This window comes from Glycine max, chromosome 14 (assembly GCF_000004515.6).
Source record: "Glycine max cultivar Williams 82 chromosome 14, Glycine_max_v4.0, whole genome shotgun sequence".
Taxonomy (NCBI): domain Eukaryota; kingdom Viridiplantae; phylum Streptophyta; class Magnoliopsida; order Fabales; family Fabaceae; genus Glycine; species Glycine max.
In genome coordinates, this window is record NC_038250.2 from 42,572,770 (window position 1) to 42,587,306 (window position 14,537).

Below are 14,537 nucleotides of genomic sequence, written 5' to 3' on the forward strand. Positions count from 1 at the left end.
GTTGCGATTGATGTATAATTTGGTGTTTAGTAGAACCAAAATCAGCACACGGGTTCTCATGCCAATTTTTATACTTCAGCGACCTCATGGACCTATTATGATTTGCACATTCTTATTCTTAAATATTTTCTCCATTTGTTAAATTTCATTGTTTGTTTGTTCATTTGGCTTAGGAAAATTTTCTGCAAACAACGAATTTCAGCTTCTTACCTCATAATAAGTTGTTGTTGTTCTCGCTGCCATCATCGTACTTACTATTACACAACACTAAGCATGGACCGAACTTGGATTACAACACCTCGCATAAGCGAAGCGTATCAACACGGGGTTGAAGAGTTTTTGTCATTTTTCCAAATAAATTCAGCAACCACAGATGCCAAGTTTTTCTGCCCTTGTGTTAAATGTGTGAACGGCAGGCATCACTCGTTGGATGACATTAAATCGCATCTGATATGTGATGGCTTTAGCCCCACGTACACAAAGTGGATATGGCATGGTGAGTTGGTTGGTCATACAGCAACAAGTCGACCTCATCCGGTTCAGCTAGAAAGCGGAGATCAAATGGAAGACATGATACATGATCTTGGGCAAGAGGGCTTTCGGGAATGTCATGCAGATATTTACGATGCTCTTCAAACAGATGCGCAGACGTCGTTGTATGTTGGATGCAAAAGCTTTACTAGGTTATCAGCTGTGCTAGCTTTGGTTAACCTAAAGGGTAGATTTGGGTGGAGTGACAAAAGCTTCACTGAGTTGGTTTTGTTATTGAAAAATATGTTTCCTGAAGATAACACCTTACCGAAGAGTCACTACGAGGCAAAAAAAATATTATGTCCCGTTGGCTTGGAGTACCGAAGAATCCATGCATGTCCGAATGATTGCCTTCTGTACAGAAATGAGTTTGTGGATATGCGATTCTGCCCTACTTGCGGACTTTCATGGTACAAGGGCAACGACGGGGAAGGTATTGAAGGTTCAGCCACCGGTAGTAGTCGTCCAGCAAAGGTTTGTTGGTATTTGCCAATAATACCTAGGTTGAAGCAGTTGTTTGCGAGTGTACAAGATTCTAAATACGTAAGGTGGCATGTAGATGAAAGAAGAATGGATGGTATGATTAGACACCCCGCTGATTGTACACAATGGAAGACATTTAACTCCTTGTATCCAACTTTTGCACAAGAGCCTAGAAACCTAAGGCTTGCGCTTGCCTCGGATGGAATGAATCCCTTTGGTAACTTGACCACCAATCATAGTTCGTGGCCGGTATTATTAATGATTTACAACCTTCCTCCATGGTTGTCCATGAAGCGCAAATATATGTTGCTCTCTATGATGATAGCTGGTCCAAAACAACCTGGAAATGATATTGATGTGTACTTGGCTCCTTTGATAGAAGACCTGACCAAACTGTGGGTTGAGGGGGTTGAAGTGTATGATGCAAATGCAAAACAGTCATTCAACTTGCGTGTAATGCTCTTCTGTACGATTAACGATTTTCCCGCTTATGGTAATTTGAGCGGATATAGTGTCAAAGGACACCATGCATGTCCTATTTGTGAAAAAAATACTTGTTACATTCCACTAACCCATGGGAAGAAGACAATCTATACAAGGCACAGAAGATTTTTAACCCGAAATCACCCATATAGGCGTTTGAAAAAAGCATTTAATGGAGATAGTGAGCTTGAAATAGCGCCTAAACCATTATGTGGACATGATGTTTACCAAAGGGTCAGAGACATAGATACTACCTTTGGTAAGACACAGAAAAAGGACTTGTCTGTGAAGAACATTTGGAAAAAAAAGGTCAATATTCTTTGATCTCCCATATTGGTGCAATATGGATGTTCGGCATTGTTGGGACGTTATGCATGTGGAAAAAATGTGTGTGATAGTTTGATTGGCACCCTTCTTAACATTAAGGGGAAGACCAAGGATGGTGTAAAATCCTGTCAGGATTTGGTTGAGTTGGGTATACGGGAGCAACTACATCCAGTTTTACGAGGTGCTAGGACATATTTGGCTCCAGCATGTTACACAATGTCCACAGCTAAGAAAAAAAGTTTTTGTCATTGTCTAGTAAATGTCAAAGTTCCTCAAGGATACTCTTCAAATATAAAGAGGCTTGTGTCAATTAAGGAATTGAAATTGATTGGGCTGAAATCCCATGATTGCCACGTACTAATGCAACAACTTTTACCAGTGGCCATTCGTGGAATCTTGCCTGAAAAAGTTCGTAATGCCATCACTCGATTGTGTTTTTTCTTTAATGCAATCTGCAGCAAGGTTATTGACCCATCACAGTTGGATATTTTGGAGAATGAAGCCGCCATTATTGTTTGTGAATTAGAGATGTATTTTCCCCCGTCATTCTTTGACATAATGATTCATTTAATTGTTCATCTGGTTCGCGAGATTAGGTTGTGTGGCCCGGTTTATTTACGATGGATGTATCCGGTTGAAAGGTTCATGAAGGTGCTGAAAGGATACACAAAAAATCAATATCGTCCAGAAGCAAGCATAGTTGAAAGATATGTTGCTGAAGAAGCAATAGAGTTTTCATCAAATTATATAAGTAACGCACAGCCAGTCGGGGTTCCTCAAAATCGGAATCAACCCACAACTCAAGGTAGGGGAAGTCAAGGATTTGATGTTGTCACCATGAATTTGCAAAGGCTGTCCCAAGCTCATCTATATGTCTTAAACAACACAGCAGAGGTCATGCCGTACATACATTCTCACAAAAATGAATTGTCAGCTAAAAACCCAAGAATGAACAAGATGAGGTTGTTCCAGGAACATAATAGAACATTTGTGAACTGGTTCAGGCAGTGTATTTTTGCGGATGATACAACTTCTGATACGCTCCGACTGTTAGCCCTTGGTCCAAATCTTAATGTGCCCACCTGGCAGGGATATGATATCAACGGCTATGCTTTCTACACAAAGTCTAAGGATGCACGAAGTACCATGCAAAACAGTGGGGTTAGTGTTGAGGGTGAGGCAACTCACTTTAGTAGCGTTTCTGATAACAATCCCATTAGCGTGTCAATGCCGTACTATGGAGTCATCGAAGATATATGGGAGTTGGATTACGGTCAATTTAGAGTTCCTGTGTTCAGATGTCGATGGGTTAATGCGAATACAAGGGTACACAAAGACAAAATGGGCTTCACTTTAATTGACCTCAAAAAAGGTGGTTACAATGATGACCCATTTATAATGGCAATGCAGGCCAGACAAGTTTTTTATGTTGAAGATCCGTCTGACCCTACTTGGTCCGTGGCTATACAAGGCAGAAAATTTTATATGACCGACTATAGTCATTATGCAGCATTCGATGTGACTGATATGCCACCTGTCAATGACCAAATACCTAGGATGGAGGCCATCGACAAAGATGATGTTGAACATGCAACTAGACATGACCATCACGAAGGGCTATGGGAAAATAACGACACCTAACTTCCTATCATTTATGTGGTAACCCACTCCACCTACTGTTTTGTATTGTTATGGGTTTGATTTAATTATCACCTTCAATAACACTCAACCTGCATAACTGCCTAATTTAGTGAGAGTAGGATAGTGTAAATGGGAACCAATAATGGGTATCAAAATTTTGTCTTAAGGTGTTGCTTTCCTTATTTTTCTTTTCATAGTTGTAATGTCAATTTTAAGATGATGTTTTTTAAATTTTGTTTTTTTTGTGTGTTGTACTCTGATATTTAAGTAACACATTCAATGTTCCTAATCTATGGATTTTTTTGGAACAGCAGCATTACAGCAAGTGAGAGATCATCACCAGCAAACAGTGCTCATTGTAAGTATGCATGCTTAACATACTTTATTTGTGTTTGCATCTCCTTACGAATAGTATTTTTTTATCACTGAAGATCATGCTCTTGTGTTTGCATTCTGTGAAATAAAATTACAGTTGTTTAAACTTATTTCTATTAATAAATATTTATTTGAATAAAATAAATAATATTTTAAATATATTCAAAATTCCAGTAAAATATTTTAAATAATATTTTAAATATATTCAACACTCAACTTTCTTACTCTTTTCTTCTCCCCTTGTGCTATGCTTGCTGGAATATCACAAACAAACTCACTGTGCCACCACTCTCAACAACCATCATAACCCATTCCTCTTTCCTAGTCTCATTAGGAAACAGTGCAGATCGTAAGAAACATTTTTGAATGTCCTTTTCAATTAAATTGTCATAGCTACGTTTTAGTACGCTTAAGACCTCTTCTCCCATCTCCAATCTGTCAAGTATATTCAATGCATGTCTCCACCAATAGATCTCATTTTTCCCTTTCATGGTTCGAGCCATCACACTGATTCCAAGTTGTAAACCATCACATTTCATTACAACAGATCTTGCAATCTCTAGTACATGAGGGGGAAGTCTTGCAGGTGTTCCACGGTGTCCAAGTTTTAGCAAAAATAACTCCCAAGCTTCTTCACCAGAGAGAGGGTGCATTCTTATTATATTATTTGGTAGGCAATCCATCTGTAGACACACATGTTTCAAACGAGTTGTGATAATCAATTTAATGCCATTCACTTTAAGAGGAATCCCCACCTTTTGCAGATCAATATATTCCCAAACATCATCCAAAATAAGCAGTGTTTTTCCTCTTTTCTCCAACTCTAACGTCAAAATTGTTGCTCTAGTCATCTCATCTCCGTAAAGCTTAACCTGTATTGTTGCTGCAATGTCATGTTGCAATTTGAAAGTGGTGAAATCATCGAAAACAGTGACCCAGAAGACATCCTTGAAAGTCCCCTTTCTTTTAATCTCATTCTTGAAATGAGTTGCCATGAATGTTTTTCCAACTCCCCCCATTCCATCTATGCCAATAATCAAAACTTCCTCATGCTCCAGAAGATCCCACATCTTCTCCATATTTTCATCTCGCTCATCTAGCAACATCCAAGGCTTCATTAGCAATAATTCATCAAACTCATCACCCAATTCATAAGGCTCGGGGAATTCATTAGTCGACCCAGACTGATGCAGTGAGTTTTTCACATCAATAGCTCTTTTTTTCAGGTCCTTTAGTTTATCCAACCAATCGTCATCTTGTCTCTTGCGCTTATTGCCCTGGAACTCCAGCCACTGTAATTTTTTATCAATGTTGTCTTCTGCCCTTGTTAGTCTGGATAGCAACTGATTTATAGTCAAAGCATCATCACCATTGCTACCTCCGTTCGTATGATCTTTTACATCACCTGTTTCATTGTTTTGGTTATGCTACATTCTTAAATTTTTTTTGTTGCTCCTTCACTGTAGAATAACACAACTCTCTCGTGTGTTTTAATGAGTCTTTAGACAGAAAATCCTATTTTTAAATTGATTTACAATATATTACGTCAAAATAATTTATTTAGAAATATATTAAATTAAAAGAATTTCATAAAGGAATTATTTTACCCAAATAAAGAATATATTTAAAAACTGAAAGGAATTAATTTAACTGAAATAATTATCTCACTGTGCCTCCACTCATCTCAACTTGCTGGAATATACACAATTGACCAATTCTTCTGGAGAACGACCACCCTATCATGTCTTTGTCATTCCAATTCTTCTGAAGAATCTCCTTTGCAATCATGTCTTTGTGATTCCAATTCTTCCTTGCTTCTCAAAACAGTACCCCCTCCCGAGGCTGCTGAACGAATATAATCTCAGCTTTTTCCGTGGCACATTAGTGATTAGTCACTCCAGATGGACAAAAAACATTGCAACCAGGATAAAGATCTGTCCCTTTCCCCGAAAAAAAAAAATATGACGCGAATTCGAGTCAAAGATTAAACACTTAACTTAAGCATAGATCATCAGATAAATATGGACTGAGAATTCGAGTCAAATTTTAAACCATAAAATAAATCCGTTAGCAAATTATTACATTTGTTATTTCTTTAAATAATTTTTAGAAACCAAAAAGCTGTTCGAAGTACAAACCAAATTTGATGCGAATTTACCCAAAAAAAGTTAAGAGAAAACATACCAAAGGTACATAAATATATATAGGCATTGAATGCCTAGTTTCACATAGATGGCAAGTTGATAGTAACAAAAAATGAGATGAAAGGGATTACAAAAGGATTTTTTTTTTCTTCCCATTATCCTTATTTGATATAATGTCAGTATATTAACAGGACCAAAAAGCTAATAAAGGGGCGAAAAAGAAAAAGGAAAATTCATTCAAAACATAACAAAGGAAGTTTGAGTTAGTACAGTGTCAGCTGCTAGGTATAGCTACGATTCTCATGAAATTATGACTGTCAGTCCAACTCATTCAAATACTGCATCAGCTAAAGGGACTAGTCCGTCCTTTGCTTCTTTGCATGCTAAAACAACATCGCCACTATTGTCCTTCTTCCCCTTTCATCATTATATGCACAGATTCTCATCCCAGCTCGTGCATGAGCTCATTCCATTCCAAATATTGGCGTTTGAAAGAGACTTGGTTTTGCATGGGATTGGAATGTGTGCAGGGTAGGTCCAATCCAGTTTCCATAACCAGCACTGCTCTCATAACTAGTATTGCTATTTAGAGAAAATATGGGCGTGGCAAATGGGATTGAACAGCTTAAAGAAGAAGAGGAGGAACCACTGCTTCCATTTCCATGACCATGACTAGTTTGTTGCTGAACAAAGATGCCTCCTCCACTGAAAAACGCGGCATTGTTATCGCTGCCGGTACTTGAGGGGGCACTTGAGAACTCCATGTTGAAGGGTGTCAAACTACTAGCAGTGCCATTGTTGGAGGATGGAAAAGTAGTTGTAGTAACAGTACTAGTAGTGTTCCTGATGCCACTGTTGTCAAGGGGAGTATTATGGTACCCCAAGATGGACCAGTAATCTGAAGGGTCTTGCTTAATGGGTATGGCAAAGCTTAAGTTGGAGCTTGAAGGTTGTTGCTATGATGCAAAGGTCACCGATGAAGCCGATGATGGATCTCCATCGGATTGGCTTGGCTCATGGCTTTTGCTCTCAGATGCAGAATCTGTGGAGTTCTTGTTCTTGCCAGATAAACCACCAATAGGAAGAGTACTATTTGCAATGCTCTTCACGTCGTAGCGACTCATGTCAAAGTTTGTTACTGCATTTAATCCCCTGAATTTGATAGCAGCAATGTCATAGGTCTCAGCAGCTTCTTCTTGGGTGCCTAATTTTTTAAACAATAAAAAAAATGCCCAAGTTAATTTTACTAATAGTATTAAATCACAAACTATTAAAATAAATAAACATGAAATTGGACTAGTGGTAAGGGATTTTGGGCTATTTTGTGTATAAAAAATAAGGGACTTGTTTCCTTTTTTTAAAAAAAAGCACATGTGTAGAGGATGGAAAAGTAACAAACAAAATAATTGATGACAAAATATGGAAAATATTGATTTTGGGCCATGCTGGTGGTGTCTAAATCAATTTATTTTTATTCATTCAGAATCAAAAAGATATCCGCTAGCAGCCAAAATGAATGAAAAAGAGGCCACATAACGTTAAAACGTGAAAGTACTAGACAAATACCTCGTTACTCCTCTGTATATAGAGGCCCTTCTAGAGAAACCACTGCTCTTCCTATTATACATGGAGGAGGAAAATGAATTAAACATTTTTCTCATATACTCTAATTAATGTTCATGATAGTATTTTCGTAAACATTTTACCTACGAAATATGTTTAATTAGGTCTATTAAGTATTATCCATAAAAGTGACAGATGTAAATAATATTCTCTGTTTTATTTTTTATTTTTGCTCAAAACAAGACATCCCATGGATGAAATATATTTTATGTCTTAATATAGTCTTTTCCATATGATCATGGAATGTGATCCTTGTCAAGATACTTGTCAAGACATCCCATCTGTTAATTTATTATATAGTTTTATTTTTTATGCATGTATTTTCTTTGATCTTGAGGAATGCAGAGCCCTGTCCTTGCTTCACTGCTTTCCAATCAACGAGTCTTCTGCATCAAGGTGTACATCCTTAACACCAAACTCCTTTTGGAAACCAGGTCTAAAATCTGCTAAGAAGCTTAAACAAGCTTAAACAGCATTTGACTTAGCACACCTTTTCTTCACTGTGCATCAATCTTGAATCATGAAGTGTTACTGTTATATCACCATGTGTACACACCCTATTTTCATTATGTACATGCCCGGTGCCTATAAATACATGTCTTCCTCAAATTTTGGCACCTATGTCATTTTCTTTAACAGGAATCAAGAGACTCATTCTCTTTAATTTTTAGGCTGAGACCTTGTGAAAATAAGAAATTTTATCTTCAATTCATGTGCTGGATTTCCACTTCTCTTCTGTTAATTATTCTCTTTTTGCTATGTTTTGCTAAATAATTAGGTTAAGGGAAGAACACTACCAAATTGAAGTTGAAATCGTGTAATCCAATTCTTGCAATTTCAATCTATGGTTTTTTTATGTTCAATTTGATTCATTTTCGTCATTCATAAAGTCATTTTAGGATTTATCTCACAATAGAAAAATTGGTGAATTGTTTGGGTCTGAAGTAAACAACACACTCATTAACAGGATTGGGGTTGTTTCAAAAGAAAATAAGGATTGCGATTGATTGTTATGTGATTTTTTTAATTCCTAAACCTATTGCATGTGTCAATTGAACTCACCTAAGGAAATAGGACTTTCGATTAACAGGTAGGTATAATTACCAAGGGATTGGAATTGACCTAACTTTGTGATTTTGATCATCACTTGGGCATTGAAAATTTGAAATCTGAATTAAGAGCAGGACTGATTGCATGATGTGAGATTGAGATGAACTGGAACCAAATATTCTATAAATAGTTTTTACCCTTTTTTTCTGAATTTCACTTGTGTTGTGTGAACTGTAATCTCTGTTTACTTTCAAAGAGATGAACCAGCAAGCACATTCATATTTGCTAATAAAGGACAGCGTACAATATTCCAAATATAGTAGACAATTACACTTGCAACAATTTGTGTGTTTGTGTTTATCTGTATCATAAGTGCTGCTATAATCACTGAATGCATAGACAAACAATGGTAATAATTTGTGTGCAGTAATGGTTACTTGTTGACTGTTGTCCTGATGTATTTTGTTTCAGCACGGTCATTCGAATGACGACACCCCCGCCATTACCCACACAGGCTGAGATTCCTTCTGATGGGACGTCTAGGAAAGCTAGACAAGCCACTCGGCTAAGAAGGTTGACAGCAAGAACATTGGATCAAGCAAGGGCAACAATGAGTGTGAATCCAGCCACTGGTAGAGGATCCGGACCTCACAAGGATCAGTTTCACAGTTATCTTGGAGTTGTGGCACGAGACAAGATTCCAATTGTTCACTCTACCTGGAATGATGTACCTGAAACACTGAAGAACATGATATGGGATGACATATTGGTAAGTCCCTCATGCTGGTAATTTAAAATTTGTTACAAACATTCATGTTTATGCATTTTATTTGCACACATGTTTTGTAGGAAAAATTCGACATCCCCGAGGGTGATAATGCCAAAAAGAAGGTGATGTCAATGGTGGCAACGCGTTGGCGGCAATTTAAGTCGGCGTTGACAACAAAATATGTGTATGGTAACACTGACGGGCAAGCAAAAGATGATCCTTTGGTTAAATATGGCATTGATGCAAAAGATTGGGCTGAGTTTACAAAAATTAGGCAAACCCCTACCTGGCAGGTATCTTACAAACTGTTCATGCTTTTCCTTGCAACACATGTTTTGCATCATCGTTGACAAATGCTTCTTTTTTAATTTCAAGGGGATACAGAAAAAGGCACAAGAGATTCAAAAATACAATGACTCTCCACACTTGTTGTCTAGGGGAGGCTATGAGCTGCTAGAAAAAAAATTAATGGTTGAAAAAAGGAAGATACAAGAAGAACAAGCAGCATTTACTGAGGACCCTTCATTGTACCTCCCACCATCACCAATTTCTAGACACGAGAAGTGGAAGAGTGCACGCACAAAACAATATGGCCAGATGACATCTCAAGCCGCCAAAGAAATAGCAGACAAAATTGTAAGCAACTAACATAATAATTGTTACTCACAAACAAATCAAATACATCAATGACAACTTCCTTTATACGTTGATCTTGTTTTGTGTTATTTGAACAGGACTCTTTGGAAGAGCAAAGCAGACAGGGCAACATTGTGCCTTCGGGACGAGATGATATTTTGAACATGGCTATTGGAAGACCGGAGCATCCTGGTCGTGTACATGGGGCTGGGACAGGGGTGACAATTACACGGTACTTTGGTCCAGCATCGCGTCGGTCTACCAGTTCTTCAAACTCCATCACTGTAGAACAGTTGGCTGATATAATTGGTAACCTAAAGGAAGAATGGCAAAGACAGGTTGAACAAGAAAACATTAAAAGAGAGGAGGCGTGGATGAGGAGGGTAGAAGAGGAAAAACAGCGCACTATGGACACATTTAAAGGACAAATACAACAAGCTATCAAGTTGGAGTTGTCTCAAATTGCATCACAACATTCAGCCTCACTTCAGCCACATGATATACAAGTTCTGGCAGCAAGGGTAAGCACGAAGGGAAGCTGTGCAGCAGCAGAGACAAATGCATTAGGTAAAAAACCCTCTCACTTGAATGGCGACAACGTCGGCCTGCATGTAACTGCCGAGAACTCCAACAAATTAGTGGCAGTGGGCATACAGTGCGACAGCTTTGGCACCATTCACAACGTGCCCTACGCTGATGATGTTGTTCGGGTGAGTGTGGTGGAAGTTATTTTCGGAGATGCGGAGGTTCTGATCCCTACATCAGAAATAAAGTTTGTCAATGAAGCTTTAGGGAGTTTTGTTTCATGGCCAAGACACTTGGTCAAACCCATGTTGGCTAAGGTATGTAATTGTTTAATGGATAGTAACATTAATGACTTTCTAAAATGTTTACTGACGTAACTATTTTTTTAATGTTTTGTAATTCAAAAAGGAACCACATAAGGATGTCAGCTCACCATTGAAGACTGTTGAGGAGGAAAAGCCAGCTGAGGTTATTGATCCATTAGGACAGTTGGTGAAGAACTTGTTCGACATTTACCAAAGGCCTGTTGAGGTGTCATGGGATGGTGCTAAATTTGGGATCAATAATGTCAAAGATGGCTTCTTTATCACACACGCTGATGTGAGCGAGATCATTTTAGGAGACAAGTGTTTAAACATCTCCATTCTACAGTTATGGCTTATGTAAGTGTATATGTTTATTAGGTCAAACATTTCTACACTGTACAAATCACTTACTTTAAATAACCTACTTTCTAATTTTATGAAAAAATGTTTTACATAGGTTTATTCATGATTGGAGTGCGAGCATTGGTTATGGAGCATTGTATGGGTTCCTTGAACCTCAGTGTATCCACAATGCAAACACTAGACGTCAAGAGTGTGAAAATTACATTGGAAGGTGGTTGAAGGAAGCAGCAAAACAAATTTATATAACACCTTATTTAAATCAGTAAGTTGAGCAAATAATGTTGGTCAACTACGGTTATGTTCAACATATTGACTGAATGAAGTTCCTTTATCTGTTCAGGGCCCATTGGCAGCTCCTTGTATTGTGCCCATGTGACAATGTAGCGGTTTGGTTTTGTTCTTTGCGAAAGAAGCTGGATGCTGCCATCAAGGGTGCAGTAAACAGGTTAGTGTTGCCTCTACCATGCCTCAATGACATAATGCAATCCAAAATCAAACCACCAATGATCGTAATGCTTTGTTTCTATATTTATAATAGTGCAATGAAATCAGTCACCAAAACTGCAGAGGGAAAGCCACCTCAGCATGGGCCTCAGTGGATTGAAGCAAAGGTACATGTTTATTTAAATTCAAAATGCCATATGGATGTCATTACACTCTTGCGTTGACTGAATTCACTACCTTATGTGTGTGCGTATGTCCTGTAGAGTCATGTTCAAACAGGAAACTACGAGTGTGAATACTATGTTATGCATTGGATATGGTGCATTGTAAGTGGTGGATTGAAGGATGGCTGGATTGACGTATGTTTCTCATTATTGATTTACTTGTTAATGTAATTAGACATCATTAGTTTTGACCTGATTCAATGTGATTTACTAATTTCATATATACATGTGCAGTGGTTTTCTGATCGATCACCGATACCAGAAGAGACCATGACCACACTCCGGCATAAATGGGCGGCATATTTTATCCAAATGAAGAAAGGCGAACCAAGACAGAATTAGATAACTTAAGAACAATTTTCATTCTAAGCAGAATTTTTTTTTAACTACAATGCGCAGTCTTCCTTTTTCATATGTATTTTATGATTAAACTTCAATTGTAGTGATGGAACCAATTTCCTATATCCAGCCCTTAATTGTGGGCGTGCGTTGAACAGTACATTGTATGACTTAATATTTTTTTGACTTGAGTTGTATATTTGATAAGTAACTAGAATGAAATTAATTTTCTCTATGCTTTTTGTTTGACTTAATATTTGATAAGTAACTTCTTAAGTTGGACTTAATTGTTTATCATAATGTTGTGGTGTGTTTAACATTAAAAGTTAGAATTGCTGAGTTTAAACACAGGTAACTTCTGCTCAAGGTGGTGGTGACAAGGACTACAAGCTAGCAGGTACCCCCAGCTCCTTTGTTTAAACCTGCAGGTCAGCTCAAATCATGATTCTTCTACAGAGCTAGAATTGCTGACTTTGTGGCAAGTTTGTTGTTCCTCTAAATTGCCATCTTAATTCTCATGGGTTTTTTTGTTTGTTTGTTGTTGTTGCTACAGGGGGACAAATCAACCAAGCTGTGATGACCATGGCCTTCAACATATCTTATTATAAGGTAATCAGGTCAATAGAGAAATGCTTGAGTAGTGACTAGGGATCCTTAATTAAGTTGTCTGTCCTAATTTAATGAGTTTAAAATAATGAGTAATTATGATGATGTTTTTATTCCTTAATTATGTGGTCTTATGATTAAATTTGACTAATTAAATGTATATTTGTCCCCATTTTTAGGATCATGTTCATCACTATTCTGGTGCCATTATTCCTACTTCTGCGGCTATAGGTTTGCACTTTTATCCTATTTGGGAAGCGGCATCTATTGATGAATGGTTATATAACGGCGATCCTTATGAACTAATTGTTCTACACTTCTTACTTGGTGTAGCTTGCTACATGGGGCGTGAGTGGGAACTTAGTTTTCGTTTGGGTATGCGTCCTTCGATTGCTGTTGCATATTCAGCTCCTGTTGCAGCCGCTACTGCTGTTTTCTTTATCTATCCTATTGGTCAGGGAAGCTTTTCAGATGGTATGCCTCTAGGAATTTTAGGTACTTTCAATTTTATGATTGTATTTCAGGCTGAGCATAATATTCTTATGCATCCATTTCACATGTTAGGTGTAGCTGGTGTATTCGGCGGCTCCCTATTCAGTGATATGCATGGTTCCTTGGTAACTTCTTGTTTGATCAGGGAAACCACAGAAAATGAATCTGCTAATGAAGGTTACAGATTTGGTCAAGAGGAAGAAACCTATAATATTGTAGCTGCTCATGGTTATTTTGGCCGATTGATCTTCCAATATGCAAGTTTCAACAATTGTCGTTCTTTACATTTCTTCTTAGCTGCTTGGCCAGTAGTAGAACACAATTGTGCACGTATCATATATAACTTGAACAGGCATCCGATGGTACTGCATAATGTGCTGATTTAAAAAAAAATCTTCTACGACGGTTCTTTCGACACGACCGTCGTAGAACCTGCAAATTTCTACGTCGGTCACCGCCACGTCACCGTAGTAGAATTCACCATATCTTACAATGGTCATGAGACACGACCGTCGTAGAATGTACAATAACTACGACGATCATTGACAGAACACCGTAGTGGTATTCCGCCAATTAACAGTGGAATTCACAATCTATTACGACGGTCTTGTCCACACGACTGTCGTAGAATGTACAATAACTACGACGGTCATTGACAGAACACCGTAGTGGTATTTCGCCAATTAACTGTGGAATTCACAATCTATTACGACAGTCTTGGGATACGATCGTCGTAGAATTCCCAAGTAGCTACGACGGTTGTCTGCAGAACCCCGTAGTAGTAATAAGGCCATTCACAATGGAATTCACAATCTATTACGACAGTCTTGGGACAAGACCGTCATAGAATTCCCAAGTAGCTACGACGGTCGTCTGCAAAACACCGTAGTAGTATCAGGGACATTCTATGATGGTCCTTAGGACATAACCGTCGTAAAACACGGTTGTGTCTACGACGGTGATGTCCACACGGTCGTCGTAGTCTTTCTTAATTTCTAAGACGGGGCTGTCCGGCAGCCCGTCTTAGAATTGTAGAATGTCTACGACGGTTTTGCATAACTGTCGTTGAAATTAATCGAATTTACTACGTCGTTGCAGACGACGACGGTCTTCAACCGACGTAGAAGACTGTTTTTAACCGACGTTGAATTCTGCTTTTGTAGTAGTGTTTGATTAA

General features: G+C 38.1%; 2 protein-coding genes across 2 annotated transcripts; one reads left to right on the forward strand and one right to left on the reverse strand.

The window, feature by feature from the left end:
- The first annotated feature begins 273 nt into the window (after window positions 1-273).
- Window positions 274-3,465, forward strand: LOC100817210 (uncharacterized). The gene is made up of 4 exons (XM_006596800.1): window positions 274-718; window positions 788-1,806; window positions 1,924-2,354; window positions 2,421-3,465. The coding sequence occupies exons 1-4, from the start codon at window positions 274-276 to the stop codon at window positions 3,463-3,465; spliced, it is 2,940 nt and encodes a 979-aa protein (XP_006596863.1).
- A 620-nt stretch (window positions 3,466-4,085) lies between these two features.
- LOC102663720 (probable disease resistance protein At1g61300) lies at window positions 4,086-6,748 on the reverse strand. The gene is made up of 2 exons (XM_006596801.1): window positions 6,484-6,748; window positions 4,086-5,245 (listed from the first exon to the last, which is right to left on the reverse strand). The coding sequence occupies exons 1-2, from the start codon at window positions 6,746-6,748 to the stop codon at window positions 4,086-4,088; spliced, it is 1,425 nt and encodes a 474-aa protein (XP_006596864.1).
- Between the last annotated feature and the right edge of the window lie 7,789 nt (window positions 6,749-14,537).